Source organism: Buteo buteo, chromosome 30 (genome assembly GCF_964188355.1).
Source record: "Buteo buteo chromosome 30, bButBut1.hap1.1, whole genome shotgun sequence".
Classification (NCBI taxonomy): Eukaryota; Metazoa; Chordata; class Aves; order Accipitriformes; family Accipitridae; genus Buteo; species Buteo buteo.
The window spans coordinates 166,990-180,004 of NC_134200.1; the positions used below are offsets into that span (position 1 = coordinate 166,990).

At 60.4% G+C, this 13,015-nt stretch overlaps 1 protein-coding gene across 4 annotated transcripts; it reads left to right on the forward strand.

Annotated features, from left to right (window-relative positions):
• Positions 1-113: 113 nt before the first annotated feature.
• Positions 114-12,467, forward strand: CXXC1 (CXXC finger protein 1). Of its 4 annotated transcripts, none has more exons than XR_012648731.1 (15): positions 114-303; positions 505-602; positions 1,002-1,102; positions 1,587-1,702; positions 1,861-2,016; positions 3,267-3,293; positions 3,862-4,011; positions 5,709-5,816; positions 6,445-6,629; positions 8,040-8,247; positions 8,987-9,097; positions 9,954-10,003; positions 10,402-10,461; positions 10,692-10,844; positions 12,169-12,467. XR_012648731.1 is itself a non-coding variant. In XM_075018583.1 (15 exons), the coding sequence occupies exons 1-15, from the start codon at positions 301-303 to the stop codon at positions 12,307-12,309; spliced, it is 1,704 nt and encodes a 567-aa protein (XP_074874684.1). In that variant the 5' UTR covers positions 114-300; the 3' UTR covers positions 12,310-12,467. The 4 variants fall into 4 exon arrangements, 3 of the variants coding, with proteins under 3 accessions (XP_074874684.1, XP_074874685.1, XP_074874686.1); XM_075018583.1 differs by having other exon boundaries at positions 10,365-10,461; XM_075018584.1 differs by having other exon boundaries at positions 3,976-4,011; positions 10,365-10,461.
• Positions 12,468-13,015: the final 548 nt, after the last annotated feature.

The following is a 13,015-nucleotide window of genomic DNA, read 5'->3' on the forward strand; positions in this document are numbered from 1 at the left end:
TTCCCCTCTCCCCAACATGGCCGCCCCCAGTGGCCGCCGCCATTTTAAACGTCACCCTCCTCCACCCCCATCTTCACCTCGGGCGCCGCCATTTTGCGACTCCCCGCGCAGGCGCCGCCGCCGCCATTTTAAGGGCGGGCGCGGCCGCCGGCGGCCATATTGTCTGTGGGCGCGGGCGCTCTCCCCCCCCCCTTCACCCGGAAGCGGAAAGAGGATACGATTTCCCCCCCCATTTCCGGCTGTGGCGAGGGCAGTCGCGGATCTTTTCTTCGGGGGGGCAGCGGCCGTGACAAAGGGGCGATGGTGAGGGGGTTCCCCAACCCCTGGGTCCTTTTAGGGGGGGTTCCCGACCCCTGGGTCGCTTTCGGGGGGTTCCCCGACCCCTGGGTCGCTTGAGGGGGGGGTCTCGGGCGCTGGGGCCCTCCCTGGACGCCTGGGTTCCCCCCCCCCCCCCCCCAGAGGCCCCGATATATGTGTGTGTGTGCGTGTGTCTCCCTTCCACAGGACAGCGAGTTCTCGGACGCGGAGGCGGGCCCGGGAGGGGAGGAGAACGCTCCCGTTTACTGCGTGTGCCGCAAACCTGACATCAACTGCTTCATGATGTGAGTGCCGGACGTCTGGGTACCCCCCCGGGGACGCCTGGATCCCTCCTGGGACGCCTGGGTCCTTTCCCGGGACGCCTGTGTCCCCCACTGGACACCTGGATGTCCCAACCGTGGACACCTGGGTCCTTTCCTAGGATGCCTGGGTCCCCCCGCTAGACCCCTGGGTACCCTCCCTGGACCCCTGAGTTTCTTTAGGGTGGTGGGGTCCAGACACCTGGGCTCCCCCCCCCCCCCCGGCCCATTCCTGGGTCCCTTCTTACGGGGCTTCCCTGGATGCCTGGGTCCATTCCTGGGATGCCCGGGTCCCCCCGCTGGACAGCTGGGTCCCTAAGGGTGGAGAATGGGAGCATCCTGTATGCCGTGGTCCCTTGTCTGAGGCTCTCCCTTTCCCCGCAGTGGGTGCGATAACTGCAATGAGTGGTTCCATGGCGACTGCATCAACATCACTGAGAAGATGGCCAAGGCAATCCGGGAGTGGTACTGTTTGCAGTGCCGGGGTGAGCCTGTATGCCTGGGTCCTGGTTTTGGGGGGGCTTCCGGACAGTGGTGTCCCTTTTTAGGGGAGCCAGGATCCTTGGGTCCCTTTTTGGGGGTTCCTGGACACATGGGTACCTCTTGGGGGAAGGGTTTGGGAGGGCCTGTGTTGAGCTTTAGAGAGAGAAATTGTGAGCCTGGGTGGCTTTTAGGGGAGTCCTGGATGTCTGGATCCCCTTTTGGGGGACAGGGGTGGGTGTTGGGGTCCCTTTATGGGGGGACTGGACACGTGGGTCTCCTTTTAGCAGGGGGTTGGGGTGTCTGGGTTGGGATTGAGGAGGGGGAAGTAGGCGTCCCGGATGCCTGGGTCCCTTTTTGAGAGGGTGCCCTGGAAGCCTGGGTTGCTTGACGAGGGAGATCCCAGAACCAGAGATGAGACTTGGGGTGGGAGGAGGGGGTCTGTCCTGGATGCCTGTGTCCCCCGACCCCTCCCCTTCCCCCTTTCAGAGAAGGACCCCACCTTGGAAATCCGTTACCGGCACAAAAAATGGCGGGAGAAAGAGCGAGAGCACGAAAGTGTCAAGGCCCAGGAGCTGGCGCTGGAGCAAGGACGGGCCGCCAAGGTGGGATCCAGGGGCCTGGGAAGGGACCCAGGGGTCCGGGAGGCGATCCAGACATTTGGAGAGGCATTGGGAGGGGGCGTGGGATGATGTGAGTGGGGAGCTCGACCTCTGGGTCCTCCCCCCCACCCCAGACACTCAGGTCCCCCCTTTCTCCGCAGATCAAGCGATCGGCACGCATGTGCGGGGAGTGCGAGGCGTGCCGGCGCCCCGAGGACTGCGGGCAGTGTGATTTTTGCCGTGACATGAAGAAATTCGGGGGCCCCAACAAGATCCGCCAGAAGTGCCGCTTGCGGCAGTGCCAGCTGCGTGCCCGAGTGAGTCACGGGGCTTTGGTGTGGCGTTAGCATGTTGTTAGCGTGGGTTTGGTGTGGGCTTGGTGTGGCTTTAGTGTGGGGTTAGAAAATGTTTTATGCGGTGTTAGTGTGTGCTTGAGGTGTTCTTAGTATGGTATTAGTGTGTGCTTAGCATGTTTTTAGTGTGTGCTTGGCATGGTGCAAGCATGTGTTTGGCATAACTTTAATGAGGGATTGAGTGCATTGTGTGTTGTTAGCATGTGCTTGGCGTGGCCTTAGTGTGACTCTAGTCTGTGCTTGATAGCATTTGGTGTGTTCTTAATATGAGATTTGACTGCTTTGTATATTGTTAGCACGTGCTTGGGGTAGCATTAGTGCAGCCTTAGTATATGTCTAGTATGGCTTTAGCATGTTGTTAGTGTGACCTTAGTGTGTTGTGCATTTAGCGTGTTACTGTGGTGTTAGCGTGTCCTTAGTGTGGTGTGGTGTTGTGTTGGTGTGTTATTGTGGCCTTAATGTGTGCTTGGCATGGTCATAGTGCATTAGTATGTCCTTAGGATCAGCTTAACACGTCCTTCAAATGTTGTTAGCGTGATTTTTGTCCATATTTAGTGTTATTTGTGTCTTTAGTATGTTGTTACCATGTATTTGGCATGGCCTTACTGCGTGGTTTGTATGTTTGTGTGGTCTCCGTGTGTTGTTAGTGGGTGCAGGGGTTTTGGTGTGGTTTTGGGGGGTGGCCCCAGTATATCCCCAGTGTGTCCTCATGTAACCTTCTCACGTGTCCCCAGTGCGTTTCTGTGTCCCTGACACGTCCCTCACGTGTTTCTGTCTCAGTTTCTCTTGTGTCCCTGTTTCACGCTGTGTCATGTCTATGACATGTCTCTGTATCCCTATGTCACCTGTTACTGGCATGTCCCCAACGTGTTCCCTTGTCCGTGACGTGTCCTTATGTCATTTTATCCCACCTCCCTGCGGTGTCCTCGCGTCACTCTTGTGTTCCTGATACATCACATGTCCCTAGCGTGTTACCCTGTTTTTATCTCTGACATGTTCCCAACGTGTCCCCGTGTCCCTGACACCCCATCCTGTGTCGCCAACATGTCCCATGTTCCTGACATGTATCTGTGTCCCCATCCCGAGTCCCCCACATGCCCCCAATGTTTCCAGTGTCCCTGTGTCACCCTGTGCCGTGTCTCTCACGTGTTCTATGTCCCTGACATGTCCGCACATCCCCAACATGTCCTTGACGTGTGGCCCCCCATCTCCAGGAGTCCTACAAATACTTCCCCACCTCGGTGAGTCACCCGGACGCCTGGGTCCCTTCTGGGTGGGAGGGGGGGGGGGGGGTCTGGATACATGGGTCCCTTTGGGAAGGGGGGGATTGTGGGTGGGTCCCAGATGCCTGGGTCCCCTCTGAGTCCCTAGTAGGGGGTGGGGGGGTGTCCCCAGATGCCTGGGTCCCCCAAGGGTGGGGATGGGGTTGATGTCAGATCCCCCCCGAGGTCATTATTGGGGGGAGGGGTCTTTCCCCAGGTGCCTGTGTCCCCTTGAGGGGGGTGGGGGTGTTGTCCCTGGCTCTCCCAGACGCCTGAGTCCCTTAAGGGTTGATGTGGGTGGGGGGTCTGGGTCCCCACAGGGGCTGCAATGGTGGGGGGGGTGGTCTGGGTCTCCTGGATGCCTGGGTGCCCCTGCGGTTGCAATGGGGGGGTTCTCGTGGGGTCCCCCAAATGGTTGGGTGCCCTAGAGGGGTGGGGGGGGGGTTGTCCACGGGTCCCTCGGACGCTGCAGTGGGGTGGGGGGCAGGTCTGGGTGCCCCGGGGCGGGGGGTGCCGGCTGTCTGGGTGGGTGCTGACCCCCCCCCAGCTGGCGCGGGGGCGCGAGGGGGAACTGGAGCTGCTGAAGGAGCAGCTGGGGGCGGCGGGGCCCCCCGAGAGCCTCTCGGACGAGGAGCTGCCGCTCGACCCCCGGCTCTACCAGGAGCTCTGCGCCGGTGCCTTCGACGAGCACGGCCTGGTGAGTAACCCCAAATCCAACCCCCTGGAGCACACCCAAACCCCCTGTACCTCCCAGGTGGCCCAAAAAGTCCCAAATTCCGCTCTGGGGACCCCAAATCCTCCCCGGACTGGCCCTAAAATGCACCCCAGAGGCCCTAAATTTCTCCAAAAATCTTCCGAAATCACAGGCAAATGCTCCAGATTCTGCTCCAGGGACGCAAAATCCTCCCAGAAGATCCCCCAAATGCCCCAAATTCTGGTCTGGGGACTCCAGATTCCCCCAGAATTGCTTCAAAATGACCCTACGTGCATCCCAGGGACCTTAGATTTCTCCAAAATTGCCCCAAGTGCTCCAGATTCAGTTTTGGGGACCCCAAGTCCCCCCCAGAATCTCCTCAAAATGCACCCCAGGGACTCCAAATCCCACCAGGGTTGCTCAAAAATGCCCATAATTTGCCTTGGTGACCGCAAATCCCCTCAGAATGGCCCTAAAATGCCCATAATTTTGTGCTAGGAACCCCAAATCTCCCCCCAAATTGTCTCAAAATACCCATAATTTATTTTGGGGACTCCAAATGTTCCCAGAATCACCCAAAATGCCCCAAATTCTTCCTTGTGTACCCCATATTTCACACAAATGCCTCAAATTCTGCCTTGGGGACCCCAAATTGTCCTAAAATGCCCCCAAACCCACCCCGGGGACCCCAGATTTCACATAATTACCCCAAATTCGGCCTTGGGGACCCCAAATTGCCCCAAAACTCACTCTGGGGACCCTAAATTCCCCCAAATTGCCCCAAACCCTACCCACTGCCCCCCATCACGGCTCGTTCACGCGTGTCACGGTGCATAACTCCGCCTGTCGCCGTCCCTGACCCCTGTCACATGCCCCTCCACCTGTGTCCTGACACATCCCATGTCCTGACATGATGCCACCCGTGGTCACGTATGGCGTGGCGTGTCTTCCCGTGGCATCGTTGCATGTGTCATAGGGTCCCCATATTGCAACATGGGCCACGTTGGGGTCCCCATGCCACGACACGCTTCCTACTGCATGCTTGAGTGTGTTGAGGCATGTTTTTAGCATGCGAGGGTACTTTAATGCATGTTTTTAGCATGTTATTGTACATTTTAATGCATCAAGATTATACTGACGCATATTTTTAGCATGTTGGGGTGTGTTTTTACCATAGGACACATTTTAAGCATGTTGAGGCACACTGAGGCATGTTTGAAGCACATTTAAGTGTGTCAAAGCATATTTAGGCATGGTGAAGCATGTTTTAAGTATGTTTGGGCACACCAAGATGTGTTTTAAGCATGCTTGGGCACGGCACGCCACATTTTAAGCACAATTAGGCATGCAGAAGCGTGTTTTAAGTATGTTCAGGCACATAGAGTTTGTGTTTCAAGCATACGTACACAAGTCAAAGTGTGTTTTAACCATGTTCAGGCATACCAAGGCATGTTTTAAGCATGTTCAGGCACGTGGAGGCGTGTCTTAAACAGGTTTTTGTGTGTTGATGCATGTTTTTGTGTGTTCAGGCATGTTTTTGTGTGTTCAGGCATGCTTTAAGCGTACCAGGCTGTTTTTAATACACCAGGATGCGTTTTTAGCCTGCGTCACTGCGTTTTTTTCACGTTGGGATATGTTTTTCCGTGTCGGGGCAATTCTTTGTGGTGCTGAGGTGTGTTTTTGGCGTGTTCCCGGTACAGCCGTGGCTCAGCGACCCCGAGGACGCCCCCTTCCTCGACCCCGTCCTGCGCAAACGCGCCGTCAAGGTCAAACACGTCAAGCGGCGGGAGAAGAAATCGGACAAAAAGGTGTGGGGACTGGGCGCCTGGGTCCCTCCTGGGGGGAGTTACTGGGAGGGGTCCTAGGAGCTCCCGGTGGGCACTGGCAGCTACTGGGAGGCCCTGGGGATTACTGGCAGTCACTAGGAGAGCTACTGGGAGCTACTGGGGGGGTTTTGGTGGTTACTGGAAGGCCCTGAGGCTTACTGGGAGAGCCACCGGGACCTACTGGGAGGGTTTCTGGGAGCTCTGTGTGGGCTTTTGGTTGTCCCCGGAGCCTTACTAGTGTGAACTGGGGCTTACTGGGAGCTACTGGGAAGGGTCTTGTTGCTCCCTTTGGGAGGACGTGGTGCTCCCCAGGAACCTTACTGGTGTGAGCTGTGGGGTTGCTGGGAGCTACTAGGTGTTACTAGGAGGCCCTGAGGGCTACTGGGAAGGGCACTTGGTGGTCCCTGGGGCTTACTGGGAGGGGGCTACTGGGTGGGCTCCTGGTGATCCCTGAGAGCCTTACTGGTGGAAGCCGGGGCTTACTGGAAGCTACTGGGAAGTGCCAAGGATTACTGGGAGGGCCATTGGGGGCTACTGGGAGCCATCGGGAGGGCTCCTGGTGGTCCCTGGGGCCTTATCAACGTGAACCGGTACTTACTGGTGATGTCAGAAAGAGGAGCGGTACAAGCGGCACCGGCAGAAGCCGCGGCACCGGGAACGCAGCCGGCACCCGGAGCGCCCCGACGCCCGCGATCCCGCCGGATTGGGCCAATGCCTGGGCCCCGGCTGCACCCGCCCCGCCCGGCCCCCCTCCAAATACTGCAGCGAGGCCTGCGGTGTCAAGCTGGCTGCCAAGTGAGTACGGACCAGTATAAACCAGTATAAACCAGTACAGACTAGTATAGACCAATACAGAGTAGCATAAGGTATAATAGACCCCTATGACGCCGCAGTCATCCAAGTCATCCAAGGACGGTGACATCAAGGTGGCTGCTAAGTGAGTAGAAACCAGTATAGACCAGTCCAAACCAGTATAGACCAGTATAGATCAATATAGAATAGCACGACTGTAATAGACTCATACGATGCTCGGCCCATCCAGGTACTGGAGAGAGGGTGGTTGCGTCAAGCTGGCTGCCAAGTGAGTATAGGCCAGTAGAAACCAGTATAGGCCAGTAGAAACCAGTATAGGCCAGTAGAAACCAGTATAGGCCAGTAGAAACCAGTATAGGCCAGTAGAAACCAGTAAAGAGCTATATATAGCAGTATAGATCAGCATAGACGAGTATGGAGTGTGACAAACCAGTATGATGCCCTGGTTATCCAAGTGCTGGAGGGAGGGTGGTGGCATCGAGGTGGCTGCCATGGGAGCAGAGTCCAGTATAAACCAGTATAAACCAGTATAAACCAGTATAAACCAGAATAGTGTGGAGTGTAATAAACGCGTGTGATGCCCTGATTATCCAAATACTGCAGCGAGGCCGGTGGCATCAAGATGGCTGCCAAGTGAATAGAAAGCGGTAAAAACCAGTATAGACCAGTATAAAGCAGTACGGATCAGAGTGGATCCCACAGCAGATCCCGGGGCCCTGGAGTGGCTGGGATCTCCCCCCGGGTGCCCCCGGTATCCCCCTCCCTGGATGCCAGCTGGACCAATGAGATCCTGCCTGGAGTGGATCCCGGAGTGGATCCCAGCGGATCCCGGGGGTAGCTGGGATCACCCCCACACCCACCCTGGGGTGCCCCCACCGTCCCTGTGTCCCTCCCGGGGATCCCAGGTGAGCCTACGCTCTCCTGCTGCTCTGGATCCCGAAGGATCCCACAGGCGATCCCGGGGAGCTTGGGGCGGTGCGGAGCCTCCCCGGTTTCCCGTGGGATCCCAGCTGGACTGGTGAGGTCCTGCGCCAGTGGATCCCACACTGGATCTCCGGGATCTGGGAGTCCTGGGCTGGTGGAGCCCCCCGCCCCGGTGACTCCATGTCTCCTTTGGGGTCCCAGCTGGACAGTCAGGATCCTGCCACAGCGGATCCCGGAGTGGATCCCACACCCGATTCCAGGGATCCGGGGATCTTCAGGCAGCGCAGCCCCTCCAGGGTGCCCCCCCCCGGCCCTGTGTGTCCCCCCCCACCCCTCCACTGGATCTACGAGATCCCACCGCAGCAGATCCCACACCAGATCCCGGGGATCCCGAGGTCCTGGGGCAGCGGGGATCCCTGCCGGGGGGCGCCCCCATTAATCCCACCTTCCTGCCCCCCATTCCCGCAGCCGGATCTACGAGATCCTTCCGCAGCGGATCCAGCAGTGGCAGCAGAGCCCCTGCGTGGCGGAGGAACACGGGAAGCGGCTGCTGGAGCGGATCCGACGGGAGCAGCACCAGGCCCGGCTACGGCTGCAGGAGATGGAACGGCGCTTCCACGAGCTCGAGGGGCTGATCGCCCGCGCCAAGGGTCACCCACCCCGCGAGGATGAGGAGGTGGGTGACACCCCACCCCGGATTCCTCGGTGCCCACCCCGGAGATTTGGATGCCCACCCCAGATTCCTAGGACCCCATTCCAGATCCCTGGGTGCCCACCCCGGATCCCTGGGTGCCCACCCCAGACACTTGGGTGCCCACCCCGGACATTTGGATGCCCACTCCAGACACTTGGGTGCCCACCCCAGACACTTGGGTGCCCACCCTGGACATTTGGATGCCCACTCCAGATTCCTGGGACCCCACCCCAGACACTTGGGTGCCCACTCCAGACACTTGGGTGCCCACCTTGGATCCTTGGGTGCCCACCCCGGACATTTGGATGCCCACCCCGGATCCTTGGGTGCCCACCCCAGACACTTGGGTGCCACCCTGGATTCCTTGGTGCCCACCCCGGACATTTGGATGCCCACCCCAGATCCTTGGGTGCCCACCCCAGACACTTGGGTGCCCACCCTGGATTCCTCGGTGCCCACCCCGGACATTTGGATGCCCACCCCAGATTCCTGGGACCCCATTCCAGATTCCTGGGACCCCATTCCAGATCCCTGGGTGCCCACGCCGGACACTTGGGTGCCCACGCCGGACACTTGGGTGCCCACCCCGGACATTTGGATGCCCACCCCAGATTCCTGGGACCCCACCCCAGACACTTGGGTGCCCACCCTGGATCCCTGGGTGCCCCCCCCTGCCATTTGGGTGCCCCCCCCGGCGACTTGGGTACCCCTGTCCCTGCAGAGCACCGAGGGTGACAGCGAGGACACGGACCTGCAGATCTTCTGTGTCTCCTGCGGCCACCCCATCAACCCCAAGGTGGCCCTGCGTCACATGGAGCGCTGCTACGCCAAGGTACCTATGGACCCTATAGGCACCTGTGGGATCCTGTAGGCACCTGCAGGATCCTATGGGAACCCCCCAGATTCTGGGGGGGCTGTAGGGACTCTTGTTCTTGGGATCTATAGGGGATATAGGGGCTCTCCTGGGGGCCATAGGGGCCATATGGATTCTGGTTTTAGGATCTATAGGGGATATAGGGGCCGTATGGATTCTGTTCTTGGGATCTATAGGGGATATAGGGGCTCCCTGGGTGCTATAGGAGCCATACGGCCCATGCAGCAGGAATCTATAGGGGTTCCTCTGGGGGCTGTAAGAGCAATACGGACTCTGTTCTTGGGCTTTATAGGGGATGTAGAGTTTCTCTGGGAGTTGCAGAGATCATATGGAATGTGCTGTGAGGTTCTATAGGGGATATAGAGTTTCTAAGGAAGGTATAGAGGCTGTATGGATCTTGGTTTTGTTACACAGGGTCTATAGGGTCTCCCCTGGGTGGTATAGGGGCCATACAGACCTTGCTGTGGGGTTCTATAGGGGGGTCTAGGGCCTCTCGGGGGGCTGTAGGGCCCTGCTCTTGGGCTCTGTAGGAGCTATAGGGCTCCTCTGGGGGATATAGGGGCTATAGGGGCTTGGTTCTTGGGCTCTGTAGGGGCTCTCTGGGTGGTATAGGGGCCACCTGGACCTTGCTGTGGGGCTCTATAGGGGCTGTAGGGTCTCGGGGGGCTGTAGGATCTTTTGGAGAGGCTATAGGAGCCATAGGCCCCTGCTGTGGGGCCCTATAGGGGCTGTAGGGTCTCTCTGAGGGTCTATAGGGGCCCTGGCCCCTATAGACCCCCCCCCTTCTCTCACACATACTCCCCCTCCCCGGCAGTACGAGAGCCAGACCTCCTTCGGGTCCATGTACCCCACCCGCATCGAGGGGTGAGCGGGGGCACCCGGACCCCTGGGTCCCCCCCCCGGGGTGGGAGTGGGGGTGGGGGGTCCCTGGATACCTGGGTCCCCCCAGGGTGGGGGAGGGGTGGGTCCCGTGGGTGGGGGAGGGGGTTTATGGGTGCCCAGGGGGCGGGGGGGGGGAGGTTTATTGGGTGCCTGGAGGGAGGGAGGTTTATGGGTGCTGGGGGGGGGGGGGTGTATGGGTGCCTGAGAGGGGGAGGTGGGCTACTTGGGTCCCTTATTAGGGTGGGGGGGGGAACGGGGAGGGGGGGAGGGGTTCCCTGGGTGCTTGGGTCCCCCCCTCCCCGGTCCCCGGACGCTTGGGTTCCCCTCCCCCCCCCACTCCCAGGGCCACCCGCCTCTTCTGCGACGTCTACAACCCCCAGAGCAAAACCTACTGCAAGCGGCTGCAGGTGCTCTGTCCCGAGCACTCCCGGGACCCCAAGGTGAGGGGCACCCATGGGTGCTGGGGGGGGACGACCCCCCCCCCCCAATGGCGGCGGGAGGGGCCCGGAAAGAAAGGAAGGGCTTGGAGTTTTTTGGGCGGGGGGGGGCACCCATGGGTGCTGCGGGCGCGTTAAGTGCCGTGGAGGCACGGCGCTGACGCTATGGGTGCCCCCCCACCGCCACGGCTGCCCCCCCACCCATGGGTGCCCCCCCCCTTTTCCCCAAATAGGTGCCAGCAGACGAGGTGTGCGGGTGCCCACTGGTGCGGGACGTCTTTGAGCTGACGGGGGACTTCTGCCGTGTCCCCAAGCGCAAGTGCCACCGTCACTACTGCTGGGAGAAACTGCGCCGTGCCGAGGTGGACCTGGAGCGTGTCCGCGTGGTGGGTGCTGCGCCCGCGTTTTGGAGGGGGGGGGTGGTCTTTGGGGGTCCCCGTGTCCCCGAGGGGGTTCTCATGTCCCCGAGGGGGTCCCCATGTCCCAAATGATGTCCCCGGTGGTGGCCTCGTGTCGGCAGTGATGCTGCCGTAGGTGTCGGTGTGTTCCCGATGGTGTCCCCGTGTCCCTACTGATGTCCCTGGTGGTGTCCCTCTGTCCCCCAGGGTGTCCCCATGGCCCCAGTGATGACCCTGGTGGTGTTCCCGTGTCCCTGGTGGTGGCTCCAAGGCTGTCCCCATGTCCCTAAGGCTGTCCCCATGTCTCCAGTGATGTCCCTGATGGTGTCCCTGTGTCCCTGACAGTGTCCCAATGTCCCCCGTGATGCTCCCACAGGTGTCCCCATGTCCCCAGTGATGACCCTGGTGGTCTCCCCCTGTCCCCAGTGATGACCCTGGTGGTGTTCCTGTGTCCCTGGTGGTGGCTCCAAGGCTGTCCCCATGTCCCCAAGGCTGTCCCCATGTCCCCAGTGATGTCCCTGGTGGTGTCCCCGTGTCCCTGACAGTGTCCCAGTGTCCCTGGTGATGCTCCCACAGGTGTCCCCATGTCCCCAGTGATGACCCTGGTGGTCTCCCCCTGTCCCCAGTGATGTCCCTGAGGGTGTCCCCATGTCCCCAGTGATGTCCCTGATGGTGTCCCCGTGTCCCTGACAGTGTCCCCATGTCCCCAGTGATGACCCTGGTGGTCTCCCCGTGTCCCCAGTGATGTCCCTGGTGGTGTCCTGGTGTCCCTGGTGGTGTTCCTGTGTCCCTGGTGGTGGCTCCAAGGCTGTCCCCATGTCCCCAAGGGTGTCCCCATGTCTCCAGTGATGACCCTGGTGGTCTCCCCATGTCCCCAGTGATGTCCCTGGTGATGTCCCCGTGTCCCTGACAGTGTCCTCATGTCCCCAGTGATGTCCCTGAGGGTGTCCCCATGTCCCCAGTGATGTCCCTGAGGGTGTCCCTGTGTCCCTGATGGTGTCCCCATGTCCCCAGAGATACTCCCACAGGTGTCCCCATGTCCCTGAGGGTGTCCCCATGTCCCCAGTGATGTCCTTGATGGTGTCCCCATGTCCCTGAGGGTGTCCCCATGTCCCCAGAGATACTCCCACAGGTGTCCCCATGTCCCCGGTGGTATCCCCGCGTCCCCACTCATGTCCCCCAGTGCTGTCCCCATGTCCCCCAGTGCTGTCCCCATGTCCTTGGGCTTGTCCCCATGCCCCCCAACACCCCCCACCCTGTCCTCGGGGGTATCCCCACGCCCCCCCCCAACGCTGTCCCCGCGTCCCCGCAGTGGTACAAGCTGGACGAGCTCTTCGAGCAGGAACGTAACGTCCGGGCGGCCATGACGAACCGGGCGGGGCTGCTGGCCCTCATGCTGCACCAGACCATCCAGCACGACCCCCTCACCACCGACCTCCGCACCGACCGCTGAGCCCCCCACCCTCCCTGGGTGCTGGGGTCCCTTCCCAATACCTGGGTGTCCCCCCCCTCTGGGTGCCCGGGTCCTTTCCCAATGCCCCCCCCCCTCCCCCTGGATGGCTGGGTGTCCTGTCCCTGTATGTCCCCCTCCCCAAATAAAATGGGTGTCAAAGGAGAGGTGGCTGTGGGTCCCTATAGGGGTGAGGGGGGGTCTTTAAGGTCAGGAGGTCCCTATGGGGCTGGGGAGGAGATCTATATAAGGTCAGGGAGTCCCTATGGGGTCTGGGGGGGTGGGGGGGGTGTGGGGCTGAGGGGGGTACTATAGGGTAAGGGCATGTTATAGGGGAGGGGGGGGGGTGCTCTTGGGTTAGGGATTCCTATGAGGCCCTGGGAGGCTCTATAGGGGTAGGGGGCTATATGGTCCATGGGGGGGGTCTGTAGGGGCAGGGGTCCCTGTGGGGTCTGAGGGGGGGTCGTATGGGGCTGGGGGGGTCCCTAAGGGGCTGTAGAGGCTCTGTAGGGCCAGGGGGGCGTGGAGCCTGGGGGGCTCTATAGGGTCAGGGGTCCCTGTGGGGTCTGAGGGGGAGTCTATAGGGCTGGGGGGGGTCCCTATGGGGGCCAGGGGGGTTCTATAGGGCTAACAGGTCCCTACGGGGCTGGGGGGGGGAATCTGTAGGGCAGGGGGGGGCTCTGTGGGCCTATGGGGTCTCTATGGGGCC

Bases quoted from the DNA above. Each gene is read 5' to 3' on its own strand.
- CXXC1 (XM_075018583.1), top strand. The intron at 9,098-9,953 runs GTACCTATGGAC...CCTCCCCGGCAG, and splicing joins TGGAGCGCTGCTACGCCAAG to TACGAGAGCCAGACCTCCTT. The intron at 10,845-12,168 runs GTGGGTGCTGCG...GCGTCCCCGCAG, and splicing joins ACCTGGAGCGTGTCCGCGTG to TGGTACAAGCTGGACGAGCT.